Source organism: Oncorhynchus masou, chromosome 30 (genome assembly GCF_036934945.1).
Source record: "Oncorhynchus masou masou isolate Uvic2021 chromosome 30, UVic_Omas_1.1, whole genome shotgun sequence".
Lineage (NCBI taxonomy): Eukaryota > Metazoa > Chordata > Actinopteri > Salmoniformes > Salmonidae > Oncorhynchus > Oncorhynchus masou.
Window position 1 is genome coordinate 15325109 of NC_088241.1, and position 23530 is coordinate 15348638.

Consider the following 23530-nt stretch of genomic DNA (forward strand, 5'->3'; position numbering starts at 1 on the left):
CATTCTTAAAGAAACCCCATGGGACGCTACCCTTTCTTCAAAAATATTGGTTCCTCCTCTCTCTCTCCCATACATTCCCATGAGAGGGGCTGGGCAGGTGGGAGAGAGATTAGCAGGAGAGATCAGATAAACACTGCTGTGTGCATCCCAAATGGCACCCTATTTCCTATTTAGTGCCCTACTTTTGACCGGAGCCTTATGGGCACTGCTCTGGTCAAAGTAGTGCACCATATAGGGGATAAGGTGACTTGTGGCCGTTGGTCTAAAGTAGTACACTATAAGTATAGGGTGCCATTTGGGACATAGACTCTGCTGCTGCTCCCCTGGCTCGGTTGTTTGTGAGCAGCAGGATCTCATCCTCATTCTCCACCCACTTGCTCACTCCCCACTCCCCGTCACGGATTGAACAATGGTGGGCACTCTCTCTCCAGCCAATCTTTACACCAATGCAATGCTTTTAAATCCATGACGAGGAAGTTCACACTTTGGGAGAAGTGTGGAGAGTTATAATACAGCCTTCAATTATAAGTCATGGTGGAGTGGAGGAGGCTGGGGTTAAGTCCCAAATGGCACCCCATTCCCTATGTAATGCACTATAGGGCTCATAGGGCTCTGGTTTAAATGTAGTGCACTATTAAGGGAATAGGGAGCCATTTGGGACTGAATCTGGAGGACATACATAGCTATAGGCTGAGGCTGAATCTCAGGGGCCCCTCCTCAGCAGGGTTGTTGGGATCCAGAAACGACAGGCCCAGGGAGGGGTTGGGCTAGGCCTGGCAGGGCATTCTTCTCCAGGTCCCACCACCAAAACATTTCATTTTGATTTCTTTCTCTCACTTCTATGAGGCATTAACAACATCAACTTAGTGAATTATGTTAAAAGGGAGAGAGATAATTAGACACCTGTGATAATCTGAAGTACCCAAAACGGCCACTAGATGTCTTGTAATAGATTAAATAAAATCCTTGAAAGATACCAACATTCTGGTAGTTTACTGGTAAGCTTAGAAAGTTTTCAGTAATATACCCTCCCTTTGCAACCCTAGGCTGAAGCATAGGGCTGAACAATAGGACTGAAGCATAGGGCTTCTTCCCTATATAGTGTACTACTTTTGACCAGAGCCCTATGGGCCATAGGGTGCCATTTGGGACAAACAAGCCTGATGGCAGTGTGGGGGTGCCTTCCCCAGCCCTAAACTCAGACAGACACGGTTGCTAGGTAATAAATCCTATCAATGGTACCAATGCACTCCAATAATACACTTTCTAGATGAGAAGTTAACTTGTATTTCAAGTATCAAAATGTAAGTCCTATTCCCACAGTTATACCTTTGGGGCGGCAGGTAGCCTAGTGGTTAGAGCGTTGGGACAGTAACTGAAAGGTTGCCGGATCGAATCCCTGAGCTGACACTGTAAAAATCGGTCATTCTGCCCCTGAACAAGGCAACCCACTGTTCCCCAGGAGGCTGTTATTGTAAATATATTTGTTCCTAACTGACTTGCCTAGTTAAATAAAGAAAAATCTATTCTTTGCCCCGGCCGGTGCTCAGGTTTTGGAACAGGCAATATCCAATCACGCATTCCTCAAACGAAAGACATGGTTTTAGTGGTGAGGAGGGTGGTTCTTTTGAGATTATGGTAGCTGATGTTAAGGAAATATGCTGATTTAAACTGTTTCCCAAGAACAGACTTCTGCTCATTCTGATTGGGCTTTGCTTTTTGTCCACCCCTCCTGTCCTCAGTGGGTGTGTACTGGCGCGCCGTATTGTCCCAGTATTGTCCTAGTCACTGTAGAACCACTGTATAGTTAAGACTGTATCTGTGTGAACCGGGAAAGAATGGGCCCACTGATTCCTTTCACGTGGGACATTTTTCCCTGTGTTGTCTTCCTATTGTCCGGTCTCCTCGTCACATCCCAAGGACGCTGTGCCATTTTCCCTGTGTTGTCTTCCTATTGTCCGGTCTCCTCGTCACATCCCAAGGACGCTGTGCCATTTTTCCCTGTGTTGTCTTCCTATTGTCCGGTCTTCTCATCACATCCCAAGGACGCTGTGCCATTTTTCCCTGTGTTGTCTTCCTATTGTCCGTTCTCCTCGTCACATCCCAAGGACGCTGTGCCATTTTTCCCTGTGTTGTCTTCCTATCGTCCGGTCTCCTCGTCACATCCCAAGGACGCTGTGCCATTTCCCGACTACCACCCTCCCCAGCCATGCCAGCTCCTCTTTGTTTTCTACACATTTGAATGCTAATTGACAGTGGCTGGTTAGAGGGACTGGGCTACGTTGTCAACACATCACTTTTACTAAAGTACTTTTTGATTTGTTATCCCGAACTGATAAGAGCAAGGCAAAAACGTTCCTTTAGTTTAGTAGGTGTGTGTGTGTGTGTGTGTGTGTGTGTGTGTGTGTGTGTGTGTGTGTGTGTGTGTGTGTGTGTGTGTGTGTGTGTGTGTGTGTGTGTGTGTGTGTGTGTGTGTGTGTGTGTGTGTGTGTGTGTGCGTGTGTGTGTGTGTGCGTGTGTAGCACCAGTACATTGGGAAAGGGCGGCGGGGGGGGTTTGGTTGAGATGCCGCCACTCATAATAAATTCAGATAGGAAGATTAGAATGAATACATACATTACTGAGTGGTTGTAAAGATAAACCTTATGGAATTTGGTCCATATAATGGTCTGCTAAGCATTGGAAACATCCCAAACAGCTTTTATGGAGTTATCACCAGGGCTTGCCATCCTTTTCCCTGTTGCAAGTTAATAATAGACAGTGAAAAGGGAAGCTTTGGCTGTTGAAGCAGACGGGCTGGAATGCTGAGAGAGAGAGCAGGGGGAACCATTCTGTGGCGGTGGAGGGCTTTAAGCCACCTGCTACGCCCCGCCACCAGCCAGCCCTGGCTTGGCCCCTACACTACTGACAAAGAGTGTGTCCCAACTGGCACCCTATTGCCTAGGTAATGCACTCTATTGCCTCGGTAATGCACCCTATTTCCTATGTAGTGCTCTGCTTTTGACCAGAGCCCTATGGCCCCTGGTCAAAAGTAGTGTTCTATATAGGGAATACAAACAGGACAGGCCCTGAATAAGACAGACAGAGCCCTATTCAGATTATTGTCTGTGACTGATGTTGTCATACTGAGAGACAGTGAGAGGCTGTCAGACTTACAGTTGGATGGACGCTCTTCTAGACTGACTGAGCATATGTGTAGTAGTAGGAGTATGATGTGGGTTCAATTACTATTTGTTAGCCGCTAGGGTAACCTAGTGGTTAGAGCGTTGGACTAGTAACTGGAAGGTTGCAAGTTCAAACTCCCGAGCTGACACGGTACAAATCTGTCATTCTCCCCCTGAAAAGGCAGTTAACCCACTGTTCCTAGGCCGTCATTGAAAAAAAGAATTTGTTCTTAACTGACTTGCCTAGTTAAATAAAGGGGGGGGGACTATATATATATATATATATATATATATATATAATATATATACTTTGAGCGTTTGATTAAGCCTGTCTGGATGGGCAGGGTTTGCACTTTTGGGACTATTGTCTTGGATCCATTGTGCTAGGCAACATCAGTCAAGCGCAGCAAAAATATATATATTTTTTGTAAGTTTAGATGATTTCTTTTGACAATACAAAACATACTCATACAAACGACAGCACACCCCACATCTCCAGAGCCCACACAACTCTCCACCACACAACTCTCCGCCACATGACTGCACCTGTCCATTGTGTTAACGATTGACGATTGACGATTGGTTGATTTCCAGTTTTTAATTATATGTTTTTTTCAAGACGATTGGTTGATTTCCAGTTTTTAAGTATATGTTTTTTCAAGACGATTGACGAGAAAACTATTCTCCAACCCATCTTGTATCTCGCTGCACCCTCATATGCCATGTCTTTAAATATACCGACAGATGGATTAAAGTTCACTGTAATACTTCTAACAGACAACTTTCTAACTCCACCCATAACTTTATGAATTTATAGCTTTCCCAGAAGGGATGGATTATTGAGCAATTATGAGTTTTACACTTAAGACATGACTCTGCCATTGTGCTGTAGAATTTAGGAATGTTGTCTCTTGTATAATACATTCTATACTTTAGTTTATACTGGATTAAGCACATATTTGTTAACTGTAATTTAGTTTGTTACGTTCCAACATTCCCTCCCATCTTATGCCAATATCTGTCATTTTTAAGTCTTGGTTTTAATAGTTTGTATTTTTTTTCTAAGAGGATATTATATTCTAATGTATTATTCAGCCATATCAAAATAAGCCTGAAACCTGAACGCGAGGTTCTCAGTCCAAAATGTAAATTCTGCCAATTGATTTAATCAGAGAGTGAGACGACTGCTCTTAAGAAGTTATCCAGCGTTCTGATTGCGTGACAGACATTTAAGGTTATTGAACAGCGCCCTCTCTCTCTCTTTCTCCTTGCCTCTGCATGAGACGGATCTCTAGACCAGTGAGACAATGTTGCATGGGGATGTCAGGTTAGTGTTGGCCGTTGGCACTGGAGGGAGTTGTATAATTACTACTAGAATTCCTTTTCCTGCTAGATCTCACATGCAAGGCCAGATGTAATTGTGGTCACAACATCATTTAGAGAGTCCAGTCTCTCTCTAGCCTAATTCAGGGACTACTTGAAATGTACAAAAGATGCATCATTTGAGACATGAGCCTGTGCCTTACAACAGACAGCAATGGACGTTATTATTAGATATTATATACTGGGTGGTTCGAGCCCTGAATGCTGATTGGCTGACAGCTGTGGTATATCAGACCGCATACCACGGGAATGACAAAACATGTATTTTTACTACTCTAATCACGTAGGTAACCAGTTTATAATAGCAGTAAGGCACCTCAGAGGTGTGTGGTATATGGCCCATATACCACGGCTAAGGGCTGTATCCGGGCACTCGTCGTGCTAAGAACATCCCTTAGGCATGGTATATTGGCCATATACCACACCCCTTGTGCCTTATTGCCTAAGTGGCTAAACCTTCAAGTGCTCCCCTGACCCTGCATCTACCTTCTGATAGACCAGACTTTCTACTCCTGACCGTGGCTCTATTCCAGAGAGACTTCTATTAGCCTTGTGCCACACTAGCCTCTGCTGTTCCTGAACCCGAGCATCCCGTTCCGTTCCTTCCCATCCCTGTCTATGCTTGTGTCCTTGTGTTTCATACAGCCACCCTGTCACTGGCTGTGCTTGTCTTGTTAATAATAATATTACATGGGACTCATACAGCACTTCTCAACGACCCAAAGTCTCTTAAAGGTCGCTTTGTTGTCCGTATGCTTCATCCTCATCCCGTCGCTTCCCATGCCATCCTATCCTTCAATCCCTGGCTCTGCTAGCCTTGTTCTCCATGTGCTTCATCCTCATCCCGTCGCTTCCCATGCCATCCTATCCTTCAATCCCTGGCTCTGCTAGCCTTGTTCTTCATATGCTTCATCCTCATCCCGTCGCTTCCCATCCTATCCTTCAATCCCTGGCTCTGCTAGCCTTGTTGTCCATATGCTTCATCCTCATCCCGTCGCTTCCCATGCCATCCTATCCTTCAATCCCTGGCTCTGCTAGCCTTGTTCTCCATCCCGTGTGCTGTCGCATCCCATCCTATCCTTCAATCCCTGGCTCTGCTAGCCTTGTTCTCCATATGCTTCATCCTCATCCCGTCGCTTCCCATGCCATCCTATCCTTCAATCCCTGGCTCTGCTAGCCTTGTTCTCCATATGCTTCATCCTCATCCCGTCGCATCCCATCCTATCCTTCAATCCCTGGCTCTGCTAGCCTTGTTCTCCATATGCTTCATCCTCATCCCGTCGCATCCAATCCTATCCTTCAATCCCTGGCTCTGCTAGCCTTGTTCTCCATATGCTTCATCCTCATCCAGTCACATCCCATCCTATCCTTCAATCCCTGGCTCTGCTAGCCTTGTTGTCCATATGCTTCATCCTCATCCCATCCCATCCTTCAATCCCTGGCTCTGCTAGCCTTGTTCTCCATGTGCTTCATCCTCATCCCGTCGTTTCCCATCATATCCTATCCTTCAATCCCTGGCTCTGCTAGCCTTGTTCTCCATGTGCTTCATCCTCATCCCGTCACTTCCCATCCCATCCTATCCTTCAATCCCTGGCTCTGCTAGCCTTGTTCTCCATGTGCTTCATCCTCATCCTGTCGCATCCCATCCTATCCTTCAATCCCTGGCTCTGCTAGCCTTGTTGTCCATATGCTTCATCCTCATCCCATCCCATCCTATCCTTCAATCCCTGGCTCTGCTAGCCTTGTTCTTCATATTCTTCATCCTCATCCCGTCGCTTCCCATCCCATCCTATCCTTCAATCCCTGGCTCTGCTAGCCTTGTTGTCCATATGCTTCATCCTCATCCCATCCCATCCTATCCTTCAATCCCTGGCTCTGCTAGCCTTGTTCTCCATGTGCTTCATCCTCATCCCGTCGTTTCCCATCATATCCTATCCTTCAATCCCTGGCTCTGCTAGCCTTGTTCTCCATGTGCTTCATCCTCATCCCGTCGCTTCCCATCCCATCCTATCCTTCAATCCCTGGCTCTGCTAGCCTTGTTCTCCATGTGCTTCATCCTCATCCCGTCGCTTCCCATCCCATCCTAACCTTCAATCCCTGGCTCTGCTAGCCTTGTTCTCCATGTGCTTCATCCTCATCCCGTCGCTTCCCATCCCATCCTATCCTTCAATCCCTGGCTCTGCTAGCCTTGTTCTCCATATGCTTCATCCTCATCCCGTCGCTTCCCATCCCATCCTTCAATCCCTGGCTCTGCTAGCCTTGTTCTTCATATGCTTCATCCTCATCCCGTCGCTTCACATCCCATCCTATCCTTCAATCCCTGGCTCTGCTAGCCTTGTTCTCCATATGCTTCATCCTCATCCAGTCACATCCCATCCTATCCTTCAATCCCTGGCTCTGCTAGCCTTGTTCTTCATATTCTTCATCCTCATCCCGTCGCTTCCCATCCCATCCTATCCTTCAATCCCTGGCTCTGCTAGCCTTGTTGTCCATATGCTTCATCCTCATCCCATCCCATCCTATCCTTCAATCCCTGGCTCTGCTAGCCTTGTTCTCCATGTGCTTCATCCTCATCCCGTCGTTTCCCATCATATCCTATCCTTCAATCCCTGGCTCTGCTAGCCTTGTTCTCCATGTGCTTCATCCTCATCCCGTCGCTTCCCATCCCATCCTATCCTTCAATCCCTGGCTCTGCTAGCCTTGTTCTCCATGTGCTTCATCCTCATCCCGTCGCTTCCCATCCCATCCTATCCTTCAATCCCTGGCTCTGCTAGCCTTGTTCTCCATGTGCTTCATCCTCATCCCGTCGCTTCCCATCCCATCCTATCCTTCAATCCCTGGCTCTGCTAGCCTTGTTCTCCATATGCTTCATCCTCATCCCGTCGCTTCCCATCCCATCCTTCAATCCCTGGCTCTGCTTGCCTTGTTCTTCATATGCTTCATCCTCATCCCGTCGCTTCCCATCCCATCCTATCCTTCAATCCCTGGCTCTGCTAGCCTTGTTGTCCATATGCTTCATCCTCATCCCATCCCATCCTATCCTTCAATCCCTGGCTCTGCTAGCCTTGTTCTCCATGTGCTTCATCCTCATCCCGTCGTTTCCCATCATATCCTATCCTTCAATCCCTGGCTCTGCTAGCCTTGTTCTCCATGTGCTTCATCCTCATCCCGTCGCTTCCCATCCCATCCTATCCTTCAATCCCTGGCTCTGCTAGCCTTGTTCTCCATGTGCTTCATCCTCATCCCGTCATTTCCCATCATATCCTATCCTTCAATCCCTGGCTCTGCTAGCCTTGTTCTCCATGTGCTTCATCCTCATCCCGTCACTTCCCATCCCATCCTATCCTTCAATCCCTGGCTCTGCTAGCCTTGTTCTTCATATTCTTCATCCTCATCCCGTCGCTTCCCATCCCATCCTATCCTTCAATCCCTGGCTCTGCTAGCCTTGTTGTCCATATGCTTCATCCTCATCCCATCCCATCCTATCCTTCAATCCCTGGCTCTGCTAGCCTTGTTGTCCATATGCTTCATCCTCATCCCGTCGCATCCCATCCTATCCTTCAATCCCTGGCTCTGCTAGCCTTGTTCTCCATGTGCTTCATCCTCATCCCGTCGCTTCACATCCCATCCTATCCTTCAATCCCTGGCTCTACTAGCCTTGTCCATATGCTTCATCCTCATCCCGTCGCTTCCCATCCCATCCTTCAATCCTTGGCTCTGCTAGCCTTGTTCTCCATGTGCTTCTTCCCAATTCCATTCTTGTCTTTGCCTGTTGTCCCATCCTGTCTCTGTCGAATTTATGAGTGTCTAATTTATGGCAGTAATATTGTAGGGCCAGGCCTGCTGTCTGTTGCTTGTTTGACGGGCATAAATAAAGATGTTTATGTCCCTAAAACGTCTGCCAAGCCCCACTAGTGCAATTTTTCAATTTTCTAAACAGTGTCAAAGACAAAACCCTGGCCCTGTTGCCACGTTGGGGTGTGTGTGTGTGTGTGTGTGTGTGTGTGTGTGTGTGTGTGTGTGTGTGTGTGTGTGTGTGTGTGTGTTTGCCTGTCACGGGTTCTAGCTAATAAATTGGGCCATAAACTTATTGTTGACAACCTAGTATGGCTATTATCCAACCATGCCCCCAAATATCTTGATCGGATTGGATCTTCCTTTCTAGAGTTTCACCCCCACATGTAACGGCATGTAGACAACATGCCTGATTACTTAGGTATAAGTAACCTTATGTTATCTTGTTAGAAAACACATGAATACTATTCACCTAACACAAAGCTATTTTAGACTGTACAGTACACTTCTGTAGCCTACGTGTGTCTTTAACTCTCCAGGATCTTGTAGAGAAGGGGCTTACCTCACGGACTATTAATACTGACAGATTAGGCACCTGTGATGTAGCTGGTTAGGGGACACCTTTTCAGGAAGGGTTCCTCAAAAGGCATAGGTTAGTCCACCTGTCTGTCAAGTGCAGCTCTGTATGAGGGGGGCCGGGGTGGGAACTGCATCACTGGGTCAGCATAGGTTGTTGGGAGATACTGGGGACTGTTCTCAATGGCACATTATTTGTTTGAATTGTAGGCTATAGTTACATGCTTTACATTTGAAAATGTGTACATTGGTTCATTTTGAAGGAATTCTAAGATTTGGATCAAAAATGTATACTCTTTAGGCTTGCAAATCAATCGATAACATGGTGCGACATTTAGAAAATGTGGTGTGCCCTGTTGCACTTGCTATATATTTCACCATTCAAAGCGATTGATTAAAACCACAACATAGAATAAATGAATGAAGAATTGCGTTGGTCTTTCTACTTACCTCGGCCCAGCCAGGTAACGATAGCATACAGTGCAGAACATTCTAATTGCCACAGTGGACATCCAAAGCCCTGAATTGCACGGTAGAGTTTGAGCAGCATCTAGCTGTGAAATAGGTAACTGCAGTACAGCAATGGTGAATAAAAGGGGAAACTTGAGAATATATCAGTAGTTTTCTATTACTGGCTGTTGTCTCAGAGATAATGATTATTAGGAGATGACATGCCCTGCAGACACTCCCCCACAGTAATGAAACTAACGTCCCAAATGGCACCCTATTCCTTACCTTGTGAACTATATAGGGAATAGGGTGCCATTTGGGACATAACTCTGAACTGTCAAAACTTCCATCCACCATTGACTTACTGGGAGTGACCTCTGTGCCTCTTAACCAATGGCCTGGTTTGATCTCTTACCCTGAGGACAGTAGTAATTATGCTGAAGGATGGGAGTGTTGGGACTACAGGTCTCGGCCTGTTCTCTAGTCTTCCCCAGAGATAGAGAGCCTTGATAACATGAACATGTAGTTAACGTAGGGAGTGTTTCAACAGGTGAATTAGGTTCACTGCCTGACTGGTTGGTGATGATGATGATTAAGCTACGTCATGTTAGGGTTTTTGTGTGTGTGCAGCTCCACTGCCTGACTGGTTGGTGATGACGGGTGTGCATGGAGTATTGAGAGAAGTAGATTCTTACACATGTAACCGACATGCAGGAATAAAGCACGTGAATAGTACAGGTCAACCTGGTGCCCTAGAGATTTTTGGGATGTGCGAAAGGTATCACACACACACACAATTTTGTGTTTCTCTCAATATCACTCACACAGACTCTCTCTCTCCTGTCTCTCTCTCCCTCCTCCCCCTACAGAAGATGATGTGGACCTGGAGGCGCTGGTGAATGACATGAACTCCTCGTTCGAGAGCCTGTACTCCACATGCAGCAGCGTGCAGTCTGAGTCGGTTCCCCTCCTGCAGCACAACGGCCAGGTGCATGTGCACCGCGACCACCACCGCAGCGCCCCCATGCCCCCCCACACCCACACCTCCAACAGCGAGCTGCAGCACAGCACCACCTCCCCCAAACAGAGACGCCGACGCTCCCAGCCCATGCACATCCTCGCCGTCAGGTATGTCTACTGTGTTGGCACGCGTACACACACACACACACACACACACACACACACACACACACACACACACACACACACACACACACACACACACAGCACTTACTGGACACAGTTGTTTGTCTGGCATGCTGTTAGTGAGCACACACACACCTGGTAGATACAAGTCCTCTACATCTAAACAAGGGACCATACCCTGTTCCCAGCATGCTCTGTGAGGACAGGTATATGTGCTTATGTGTTCATCGTTTTGCCTATTAGCAATCTCTGTGTGACCCATCCCACCCATCACTTTCCCCTGTCCTAACATAGCTTAGCAGAGGGGGAGACCAAGTTATAATTCTCTTTAATTCTAGAAACAGAGTGTCAACTACTCCCATAAGCTGAGAGGAACTTTGATTCACCTCCGGTCTTAATGCAATCTAAACCAGTCTGTCAGAGTTGTAGCATCCATTATTTTGGATCCCTAGAGAAAGTTTGGCACCGGCTGGTAATGAGCTGTGTCGTTGGTGTATTCTGTCAGATTGAAATGATACGGTTCAGTTTATTATTCAGTCCTGACCTCCGAATAGCACCCTGCTCCTGACTCACATGGAACTGCATCAAACACTTCTCCCTTTGAACTCCCCTCCCCGCCTGGGTTTGGAGAAAGTGTAGAGAGATGCTAATGATGGCTATCTGCCTGGCTGCTGCAGTTCACTTCAGATGCTAGTCATCTGATAAAGCCAAGCCAACCTCTAGTCTGTTTCTGATTGACAGTCAGGGGCTACATCCCAAATGGCATCCTATTCCCTACATAGTGTACTACTTTTGACCAGAGCCCAATAAACCCTGTTCAAAAGTAGTGCACTATAAATGGAATAATAGGATGCCATTGGGGGCACAGCCCTAGTCGGTTTCTCATTGACAGGCAGACAGTGAATGAACAGGCTGTTGCTCTTGCAGCAGGTCATGAAATGGGCACTTTGCTCTCGAAACTGCATGAAATAATGGTTTGATGAATATTGAATGTAATTAGTAGCTCCTCAAACGCTGGCAGTGTTCCTGTGGTGTGGCAGAAAGAATCAGCTCACAGTGCAGTGATCAGAGAGAAATGGGCATGAGGCCCCGGCTCGGCAGCAGTCTCACTCACTGTGAAACCATGGATTATTCATGATTCATATTCAGCCACAAAGCATTGGGTTTATATCAGGGGAGACTGTCCTCATGTTCTCATGATCTCCATTCATCTGCTTCATAACAGCAGTCTGTCCGTGTGTGTCTGTCCCCCACTTTAATGTCCTCCCTGAATGTTGTGATTCTCAGGAGACTGCAGGAAGAGGAGCAGCAGCTGCGGACATCCTCTCTGCCAGCCATCCCCAACCCCTTTCCCGAGCTCTCCGGCTCTCCTGTCCTCAGCCCTGGGTCCTTACCTCCATGTCAACCCTCAGGCACATACGTAAGTCAGAGACCCTTCTCTTCACTCCTTACTATGGTAGCTTAGCTAACCATGAAGATTGTTCTTGAAAATGGCCACTAAAGTATGGTGTCATACATCTTACAGTACCATGGCAGTTTGGTTTATTTCTCCCATGGTCATTATCTCTAATCAGAATCAGTGTTTCCCCTATATTCATTTAGCAGTGACGGGGTGCCTCTGCTGAATAGTTTCCGCCACTCCAAAATACAGTACCAGTCAAAATTTTGGACACACCTACTCATTCAAGGGTTTTCTTTTAGTTTTACCTTTTTTACTACATTGTAGAATAATAGTGAAGACATCAAAACTATGGAATCATGTAGTAACCATTTGGTTAAATCAATCTAAATATATTTTAGATTCTTCAAAGTAGCCACCCTTTGCCTTGATGACACCTTTGCACACTCTTGGCATTCTCTCAACCAGCTTCATGAGGTAGTCACCTGGAATGCATTTAAATGAATAGGTGTGCCTTGTTAATTTGTGGGATTTCTTTCCTTCTTAATGCGTTTTAGCCAATCAGTTGAGTTGTGACAAGGTAGGGGTGGAATACAGAATATAGCCCTATTTGGTGAAACACCAAGTCCATATTATGGCAAGAACAGCTATTTATCCATTATTTTACCAGGTAAGTTGACTGAGAACACGTTCTCATTTACAGCAACGGCCTGGGGAATAGTTACAGGGGAAAGGATGAGCCAATTGTAAACTGGGGATGATTAGATGACCGTGATGGTTTGGGAATTTAGCCAGATTTGGAATTTAGCCAGGACACCGGGGTTAACACCCCTACTCTTACGATCAGTGCCATGGGATCTTTAATGACCTCGAGAGTCAGGACACCCGTTTAACGTCCCACCCGAAAGACTGCACCATACAAAGGGCTGTGTCCCCAATCACTGCCCTGGGGCATTGGGATATATATATTTTTTAGACCAGAGGAAAGAGTGCCTCTTACTGGCCCTCCAACAGCAGTATCTGGTCTCGCATCCAAGGACTGACCAGGACCAACCCTGCTTAGCTTCAGAAGCAAGCCAGCAGTGGTATGCAGGGTGGTATGCTGCTATAATAAAAATAAGTAATGTGAAACAACAGTCATCATTACTTTAAGACATGAAGGTCAGTCAATCTGGAAAATGTCAATAACTTTGCAGTCGTTTAAACCATCAAGCGCTGTATTGAAACTGGCTCTCATGAGGACCGCCACAGGAAAGGAAGACCAAGAGTTACCTCTGCTGCAGAGGATAAGTGCATTAGAGTTAACTGCACCTTAGATTGCAGCCCAAATAAATGCTTCACGGAGTTCAAGTCACAGACACATCTCAACATCAACAGTTCAGTGGAGACTGTGTGAATCAGGCCTTCATGGTTGAATTGCTGCAAATAACCCACTACTAAAGGACACAATTAAGAAGAAGATAGTTGCTTGGGCCAAGAAACACGAGCAATGGACATTAGACCGGTGAAAATATATCCTTTGGCCTGATTATTCCAAATTTGAGATTTTTTGGTTCCAACCGCTGTGTCTTTGTGAGACGCAGAGTAGGTGAAAGAAAGATGATGCATGTGTGGTTCCCACAGTGAAGCATGGAGGAGGAGGTGTGATGGTGTTTTTTTGTTGTTGTTCCTGGGGACACTGTCTGATGTATTTAGAATTCAAGGCACACTTAACCAGTATGGCTACCACAGAATTCTGCAGCGATACGCCATCCCATCTGGTTTGCGCTTAGTGAGACTATCATTTGTTTTTCAACAGGCCAATGACCCAAAACACACCCCCAGGGTGTGTAAGGGCTGTTTGACCAAGAAGGAGAGTGATGGAGTGCTGCATTAGTTGAGCTGGTCTCCACAATCACCCAACCTCAACCAAATTGAGATGGTTTAGGATGAGATTGACCACAGAGTGAAAGAAACGCAGCCAACAAGTGCTCAGCATATGTGGGTACTCCTTCAAGACTATTGGAAAAGCATTCCTCATGAAGCTGGTTGAGAGACTGCCAAGAGTGTGCAAAACTGTCATCAAGGCAAAAGGTGACTACTTTGAAGAATCTAAAATCTATTTTGATTTAACATTTTTTGGGTTACTACATGATTCCATATGTGTTATTTCATAGTTTTGATGTCTTCATTATTACTCTACAATGTTGAAAATAGTAAAAATAAAGAAAAACCCTTGAATGAGTAGGTGTGTCCAAACTTTGGACTGGTACTGTATATGTTTTTTGGTTTTATAAAAATACATTTTCGGGATGGTAAAACGTTTTTAGTGTAAACTTTAAACGACTAACACCAGATTTAAAGTATGTAGAAAAGATAATGGAGCTATATGTTTTTAAATAAGAACATAAAATCACCAAAATAAAAACTAGACAGGGAGAATCTAAAATTCAGAAAATGTCATGGCATGGGCCCCCATTGATTTTTGTATAATGTTTGAGTCACTCAGATAACAGAAGAAATAAGGCATAAGACATGGCAACATTTGTAGGAAACTAGCTTTTGAACTTCAACATTTTGCCTCTGCGGCCAAGAGGACAGCCTTTAAAAAGTTTGGTTGGAGACCATACCATTGGCCACGCCCACTACCCCACCTCAGTTGAAATGGGAAGGCTGCAGTGAACTCTTTCTTGGAAGAGAGTCACTCTTAGTCATTACTATAATGGAGCCGAGATTACTGTGAAAGGGATGTATATTTCCAATAAATATGTCCCTGGCTAATCCTGACTCAACTTTTATGGCTCTGGGGTTCAGAGCCTGTATTAGTAGACCCTGGGTTCAAATTGTATTATTGTATTTCTTTCAAATACTTTTAGCTGCTTGATAGAGCTTGCCTGGCTCAATGGAACCCGTGGAAAGTGCAAGACCGCCAATCTGGCACTTCAGGCAGGCTCAATGAAAGTATTTGACAGAAGACAAATACTATTTGAACACAGGTCTGGTCTGTAAGAACTGGCAGCATGAGCTGTAGTCTGTAGATGCAGGGAGCTGGAGATGGAAAATAACCATATATTTATTTGGTACTATGTACATTTGGCTAGAACATTGGTTGGTAAAGCAGTTCTAAAGCATGTTTTTCCGGTTTGTGATTGGCCCACGATACTGAGATAAAGAAATATGTTGCCTAAAAACCTTTGCATAGTGTGTGTGTGTGTGTGTTTGTCTGAGTGTGTGTGTGTGTGTCTACGCGCATTTGTGCATGTGTGTACATGTGAGGTTGGGGGTCGTAGAGATGGGCCCTGCTCCACAGCTGGCTCTGCTTTGCTCTCACAGCATGCAGTGCCTGTCCTTTAGAATCGTCTCTGTCTGTTCGTCCGTCTTTCTGCCTTCCTGTCTGCCTGCATGCCGACCCTGGAGGCCTGGCTGGCTGGCGGAGTAGGGCTGGTGAGAAGTTTGCTGTTTACAGAATTTTCCGACCTCTGGGCGCTTTCTGACAGGCTCTCATTTCTCTTCCCCAGCCCCCGCGCATTGGAGGCACGCGAATGCTGCGCTGCCGGCTGGCCTGTCAGGGATCACTGCGCAGTCTGTTATATGATGCCCATATGATTTTCATTTGCCTCCCCTCCAAAGTTTCGGTCAATGACCTAGCTCTCTCTCTCTCTCTGGGTCTCACCCCAGCCGTGCTCTTAAAATGGTAGTGTTAACAAATAACAGACTTGTTTCGTTATGGATGTTCACTGGCTGGTTTTGACAACCCTGGTGGCGTAGGGTCTTTCATGATCTGTTAACTGGGCTGGAGATGGAGTTTTTTTAAATTGTTTAAAAAAAAATTGTATTGTTATTTTATCCCCCTTGTTCTCCCTAAATTTTGTGGTATCCAATTGTTAGTAGTTAGTTACTGTCTTGTCTCATCGCTGCAACTCCCGTAAGGACTCGGGAGAGGCGAAGGTCGAGAGCCATGCGTCATCCCAAACACAACCCAACCAAGCCACACTGCTTCTTGACACAATGCACATCCAAACCACAAACCAGCCGCACCAATGTGTCGTAGGAAACACTGTACACCTAGCAACCTGCTCAGTGTGCACTGCGCCCGGCCCTCCACAGGAGTCGCTAGTGCATGATGAGCCAGCCAAACTCTCCCTAACCCTGACGACGCTTGGCCAATTGTGTGCCGCCCCATGGGCCTCCGGACACGGCCGGCTGCGACAGAGCCTGGGCTTGAACCCAGAATCTCTGGTGGCACAGCTCACACTGTGATACAGTGCTTTAGACCACTGCGCCACCCGGGAGGCCCATAGATGCAGGGTTTTGACCAATCAGTAGGCACTATACTAACTGGTCCTGATGCTGCCAGCCTGACTGACCTGGGCACCCTGTCCCTAGTGTTGTGTCTTCAACTGATGCTGATCTGATGTAAATTGTCCATGGGTTGGCACTGCATGGACAGGAGCTGCAGATCTGCATGTACTGTCAAGTTGGATGCGACCCACCTAACTGACTCTCACAGCACAGAGTCCAGGGGCCTCCATCACCATGCAGTCAGACTCTGGGTTCCAGCCCATACCACACACCATCAGGGACAAGTCTAAGCACGCCAGCGACACCGCATGTGACACAACTGTGCTGCAGCTTTATTACTGGGTTAATAAACTGCACTGTCATGCCTGGTGCCTAGTCCTCCTTAGCTTAGCCTCCTTTCTGTTTCTATTAGACTGTTGTTAAGTTGACACACCGGTGACACCGGTTCACCTCCCGCTCCCATCCCCTCCCTCCGCCTCTTCCCTTGTGTGCAACGCTTTATCCTTTTAAATCTTTCTGTGAACTCAGCAGCTGGCACGCACGCTGAAAGGAGAAGAGGAGTAGGAGTGTGTGGAGAGAGAGACGAGCAATATGGTTAATAGCCTCTGAGCTCATTACTGTGGCGATGCATATTTACGCATGGTGAGGTAAGAGGCTTGGAATAGTAGCCACTCAGTCAGTTAGTGAGTGACATTGGTGGCATAGAGGGCAAACTTAACATTGGTGGCATAGTGGGAGAACTTGACATTGGTGGCATAGTGGGAGAACTTGACATTGGTGGCATAGTGGGAGAACTTGACATTGGTGGCATAGTGGGAGAACTTGACATTGGTGGCATAGTGGGAGAACTTGACATTAGTGGCATAGTGGGAGAACCTGACATTAGTGGCATAGTGGGAGAACCTGACATTGGTGGCATAGTGGGAGAACCTGACATTGGTGGCATAGTGGGAGAACCTGACATTAGTGGCATAGTGGGAGAACCTGACATTGGTGGCATAGTGGGAGAACCTGACATTGGTGGCATAGTGGGAGAACTTGACATTGGTGGCATAGTGGGAGAACTTGACACTGCGAAAGGAGTCTCCACTTAATGTCATCCACATTGTTTGGAGTCACATGAACAGTAATGGCTGTGTATGGACTGTAATAATTGGCTAATTAGAACAGAATGAATATAATGTGCATAATTGTACATGTTGTAAATTCCATGGCAGAGCATATGGGGCCACTCATCAATGTCACAGTAAACTCACTACATGTTAGTAGGGATGTGCAGCATTCTATCTCCTCCACAGCTGAGCATCATACTTGGCTGCTGGGGATTCAGGAATGCCCGAGTTTGGGTCAGAGTTCACCTTTTTCCACTGTAAATAAAATGTTGGTATTTTGCTGATGCTGGCTCGTCTGAGTGTTTAGGTTAATTGCATTGGAACAGAATTTCAGGTTAATGTGTTCTGCAGCGCTGAGTTGGAGATCAAAGTGACCAGTGCCAGAAATGTGCTGCCTTGCTTCTAGACTAGAGGGAGTCTGTTTTAACAGGCTCTTAAACCACACCAACAGTGAAGCAGCACATCCCAGATCCCACAGCGGGCTGACTTAGTGTACATGCCAAATGGCACCCTATTTCCTTTATAGTGCACTACTATTGGTCACGGCCATAGGGCAAATAAAGTTGTGCACTGTGTAGGGAATAGAGTCCCATTTGGAACTTAGGCAAAGTATCATGTAATCACGGCCCATAATTGTTTAGAGCCCCGTGTATGGAAGCAATGCATGCTTATTGTTTCTCCTTCCCAAAGAATGTTCCCAAACGGAACATAGAAGGATTACATGGGACCAGTCAGTACAAGGCGTTCTGTGCTGCTGCTGGGAGAGAACATTCCTCCTGCAACTGCTTGTAGGACTTTCAGCTGGCTCGGCTCTGACTAGATCTTTCTTAACCCCCCCAAAGAGAATTGTTTGGGATCAATTTAATTAATTGAGGCACGTTGCAGGCAGAGGTACTGGAGAGGAGAGGCTGCTGTACTGTAGCCCAGTATCTAATCTCATACGTGGGTGAAGTAAGCATGCGGTTCACATGCAGGTCTTAAATTGGTGCCTGTGTACGTGCGTGTCCGCATAGACAACGTGTCTGTGTGTATATCTATGTGTTGCATGCTGACTGGCAGCACTCTTGAGATACAAATTGCAACTGTGTTGTTAACAAATGCTTGTTGGAGGCGTGCCAGGGAGCTTGTGGTTTATTCTGGAACATCTCATGTGTCAGGCCATATTTAACCCTCCATTTACCCAGCAAGACAAGCCTCGACCTGCTGCTTGGATTACTTGGCCAGTGCACCAGTCATACCGTGACAAATATCTGTGACTGTTTTATCGACAGCCCTGCCTTGCCCTGCTTTGTGTGTTACGTTCTGGGGAACTGAGAGACGCTGTATTAGGCTAGGCAAAGGGTATTTAAATCTTACCCGAGGTCCGGACGACTGCTTCAGCCAAACACTATGCCACACCTACGGATGTTAATTTCTTCTCCGCAATGCGTCCCTGTGTACCTCTGCGGCCTTCTCTGATTGGTCCAGAAACCTATGGGTTTGGCCTGAGCCAGAACACAGTTGGAAAATTCATAATTGGCTTTGATACTCTGATTGGTTAGAGATGATCCAATCGATGATGACTTACTCTTTTTGCAACGCCCCTCGTCAACCACAAACAATTACAATGAAATTACTACCAAAGTAGGTAGTGAACGACAGGGCAGCGGAAGAATTTAGTGTGAGTCGTCAGGCTAGACTACTGCTGGTTTTCTGTTCTACGTACCTGATAATGAATTGCACCAACATGGTGTCCCAGGTTTAAATCGGTCCCTGATTAGAGGGGAACAATGATATGCTTTGAGGTCCAGATATGAATTGCAGGGGGTTAGGCTATGCTAGACCATGCTAGTATAGGCTATGCTAAACACTAACTGCTATGATGTAGGCTTAGCTGGACAAACTGGCTGGCTGTGGTCCCCCATTAGGAGAAGGACATTAAGGTCCCTCACTCTGTACACTGAGCCTGCCAGGTCACAGGGTCAAACTAAGTAACAAACCTGTCCCTCTGCGTTTTATGTCTTTTATTTTGAGACTGCTAGACGATAACATGACACAGCTAACCAGGGTATCTTAACTGAGATAGACACGGGGTGTTCTCTTAGCAGGTAAAGTTAGAAGCCAGAACAATTCCCTCACTTAGTACAGACCTGTTCATTACTATAGCACAGGGATCATCAACTAGATTCAGCTGTGGGTTGATTTCTTTCTAATCACTAAGCTAAGGACCCCGGGACTGAACACCTCCCTCTGCAACTGGATCTTGGACTTCTTGACGGGTCGCCTGCAGGTGGTGAGGGTAGGCAACACATCTGCAACACTGACCCTGAACACATGGCCCTTCAGGGGTGTGTGCTTAGTCCCCTCCTGTACTCCTTGTTGCACGACTCGCAACATTATCATTAAGTTTGCAGACACGATGGTGGTAGGCCTGATCACCGACAACGATGAGACAGCCTATAGCCAACCTCTCCCTCAACGTCAGCAAGACAAAGGAGCCGACCGTGGAGAGCAAAGCATGTCCCCATTCACATCGACTTGGCTGTAGTGTCCACATCACTAAGGATCTATCATGATCCAAACACACCAACACAGTTGTGAAGAGGGCACAACAACTCCTCTCCCACCTCAGGAGGCTGAAAAATTTGGCATGGGCTCTCAGATCCTCAAAATGTTCTGCAACTGTACCATTGAGCGCATCTTGACTAGCTGCATCACCGCTTGGTTTGGCAACTGCTTGGCATCCGACCACAAGGCGCTACAGAGGGTAGTGCATATGGCCCAGTACATCACTGGTGCCGAGCTCCCTGCCATCCAGGACCTCTATACCAGGCAGTATCAGAGGAAGGCCCTACAATTTGTCAGACTCGAGACTGTTCTCTCTTCTACCGTACAGCAGGCGGTACCTTCTGCACCAAGTCTGGAACTAAAAGAACCCGGAAAAGCTTCTACCCCCAAGCCATAAGACTGCTAAATAGTTAGTCCGGGTAGCTATTTGGTTAACTATTTAACTAGCTGCATTGACCCTTTTTGCACTGAATGTTTTGATTCACATACACTGCTGTTTACTATCTGTCACTTTATTCCTAATTATATGTACATATCTACCTCTTCTCTTGTACCCCTGCACATCAACTGGTACTGGTAGTCCTTGTACAGCCGAGTTATTATTACTCATTGTGTATATATTATTACTTTTATTATTACATGTTTTAGTTTTCTAGTATTTAGCTATTTTCTTTCTCTGCTTTGTTGGGAAGGGTCCGTAAGTAAGCGTTTCAGTAGTCCACACCTGTTGTTCAGGAAGCATGTGACAAATAACATTTGATTTGAATTGGGCCTGTAGCCCGGGCCACCAGTTGAATTGGGCCTGTAGCCCGGGCCACCAGTTGAATTGGGCCTGTAGCCCGGGCCACCAGTTGAATTGGGCCTGTAGCCCGGGCCACCAGTTGAATTGGGCCTGTTGAATTGGGCCTGTAGCCCGGGCCACCAGTTGAATTGGGCCTGTAGCCCGGGCCACCAGTTGAATTGGGCCTGTAGCCCGGGGCACCAGTTGAATTGGGCCTGTAGCCCGGGCCACCAGTTGGGGACCCTGCTCTATCATATGTCAGTCCCTGATCGTGTTGCTGTTTTGTTATGGTTAGTATGACCTATTTCTGTTCATTACACTCATTATGTAGACTGATGATTTTCACTCTGTCTTTGGGGAAATTAATCCATGATTTTCAGTATTTGAATGTGATCGTCTGTAATAAACACACACGGATAGTTTTTCACCAGTGTTAAGCATGGATATGTTCCCAAAGTTCCTGCATGGGCCACAGTTTTAGTCTGAGAACATTATACAATAGCCGTCTATATATAGAAGTGTGTGTTTAGCCCATATTGAACGTGTGAGAAAAGACCAGTTGATTCATCATTGCATGACTTTACTGGAGGGAATGTGAACTGCCCTGCTCTGTGTCCAGGATGGAGGCTTGACAGGGTGGAATGTGTTGCTGCAAGCTGTTAGTTCATCTGGCCCGAGTAGAGTGTCTCAGCGGGCCCGCAAAGCTTCAGCTGGACTCATGTAGGTCATGGAGACTGCATGGAATCCTCCACTGCAGGGCAGAGCAGGCCTCTCTCCCTCACAACTCTCTTGCTCTCTAAACTGAGAAGAGGGCAGCTTCTCTCACTCTCAACTTTCTGCTTTTCTCTCTGCCCTGTCGTCTCTCTTCCTTCCTTCCTCTCTCTCAACTCTATCTCTCTCTGCCTCTCCCTCTCTCAACTCTCTCTCATACAGGAAAGTAGGACAGCTCAGATTTCTCTCAAGTGGAACTAGTGTTCACAGAGAGAGGAGGGAAAAGAGAGGGGAAAGAAAGGGGGAGAGTGAGAGATGGAGACACAAGGAAAAAAGACATGCAACAATACTCCCACACTCTCAGCATATACATTCAATTCATCTCTGACTTGTTACATTTTGAAAAGGCAACCATTGGAGGAAATGCAGACAGACAATTGGCTTAATTCAAATAGCAGTCATGAATACGTCCAGAGTAGAGAGCAGAGCAGCGCCATTGGAATGGGGCCTGATCTCGCCTTCTCTCCAGAAACACCTAATTATACTGGAACACAATGTACAGCTATGTTAAATCTCTGAAATCAAATCTCTCTCACCGTTTCTCAGCACTCACCTTTAATAAACTAATTCTGCTGTGGACTTCTTGTATTTTAATAGGTAGGCCTATACCAGCGTAGAGCATTATATTGGGTGTGTATGTGAGTGTGCGCGCCACCAGCAGCTAGCTGGCCTTGGCCTGGCCTTACAGCTTGGGAGACCAGTGCAAGCAGAAGTACAGTGAGTGCAGCTTGCGGGCGGCTGGTTTTATTGTGTAGTCAAAATTGAACGATGTCATCCTTTTGTGAGTGCCCAATGGCAGTCCCTGAGTCCCGTAAAGGGACAATGATCTATGGTGTGGTGGCCTGAAAGGGTGCTACCCAGGTCCCTGCTGCGCAATTAACCAGTCTGCTCCTATTGGAGAAATATTTGTCTCCTCTCTGGATTGATCTCAGTAGGGAGCCGCGGAGAAAGAACTCGGACATTCAAAGGGGATTGTTGGGGTTGGAGGCTGGGGCTGATGTGATGTGTGTGGCAGGGAGGAGGTATGGGAGCTTCAGGCTCCGCTCAGGGGGGATTCTTCCCAGAGGAATGCACAGAGCTGATGGATCAGCCTCTATTTGATCTATATATAGACACCAACTGTGGGTCTTTTTGCTTGTGGTTTGTTCTGGTTTGAAGGGACTAAGGAACTGAGGGATTGTTTGGTTTTGGGAGTGCGTTCCATAATGGTAGCTTGTTGAGTTTTAGTTAATGAGTCAAGCTGTTCTGAATTTTTGGAACATGTGCTGATATCTGGAACCACCAGATTAAAAAAGATATATACATTTACGGAGTTAGTCATATATTATAACCTAATCATTGTTTTCCAAAGAGAGAAGTTTTTTTCATCATGCCCTTTGGCTTGGCTGCCCTGTACTGTACTCTGTACTGTACTCTGTACTCACATGGCTAACATTCGTTATAATCACTGGAATATGGTTGAGTTTCAGCCATGAGCTGGGTGGTTTGCATGTGGGAGTTCGATGGGGATGAGTAGTCACTGTGGCCGAGATGTTAACCACAGCATGGCGTTAGTTCATCCACATCTCTCCACTTCTGAAAGTATAAAAGTACTGTTTTAACTGCCCCAGCATCTGCTAAATGTGCACGATAGTACTTCAAAACCTTCCAAATCATCCATATTATTATATATTCTGTTGTTTTATTGTTCTGTACCTAGCTCACTAACTAACTGCTTTGGAGTGAGAGTGCATTGACTTGGTATTGTGCATCCGAAAGTCCCCATTTTAGTCCTTGGCCAATGTTCTGGTCATTTTTCTGCAATAGTGAGCCTGGATAAATCCCCTCTTTGGGGTTGCTTAATTTGACACAAAAATTTGACAACAAGAAGCGGTTCATGTCCACCTCATGAGTCAGCAGTATTTACGTAGCCCAACACTTCTCCCCGGGCCAGCCGTTCCCTTCAGAGCCGACTCAGCCCAACACTTCTCCCCGGGCCAGCCGTTCCCTTCAGAGCCGACTCAGCCCAACACTTCTCCCCGGGCCAGCCGTTCCCTTCAGAGCCGACTCAGCCCAACACTTCTCCCCGGACTCAGCCCAACACTTCTCCCCGGGCCAGCCGTTCCCTTCAGAGCCGACTCAGCCC

At 46.5% G+C, this 23530-nt stretch overlaps 1 protein-coding gene across 8 annotated transcripts in view; it reads left to right on the top strand.

Annotated features, from left to right (window-relative positions):
• Nucleotides 1–23530, top strand: part of LOC135522137 (growth factor receptor-bound protein 10-like) — an 81951-nt gene that overhangs the window by 39096 nt on the left and 19325 nt on the right. For all 8 annotated transcript variants that reach the window (XM_064948128.1, XM_064948129.1, XM_064948130.1 and 5 more), the window contains 2 exons: nucleotides 10238–10496; nucleotides 11802–11934. In XM_064948128.1, the coding sequence (XP_064804200.1) occupies nucleotides 10238–10496; nucleotides 11802–11934 (392 nt within the window). The remainder of the gene's footprint in view (nucleotides 1–10237; nucleotides 10497–11801; nucleotides 11935–23530) is intronic.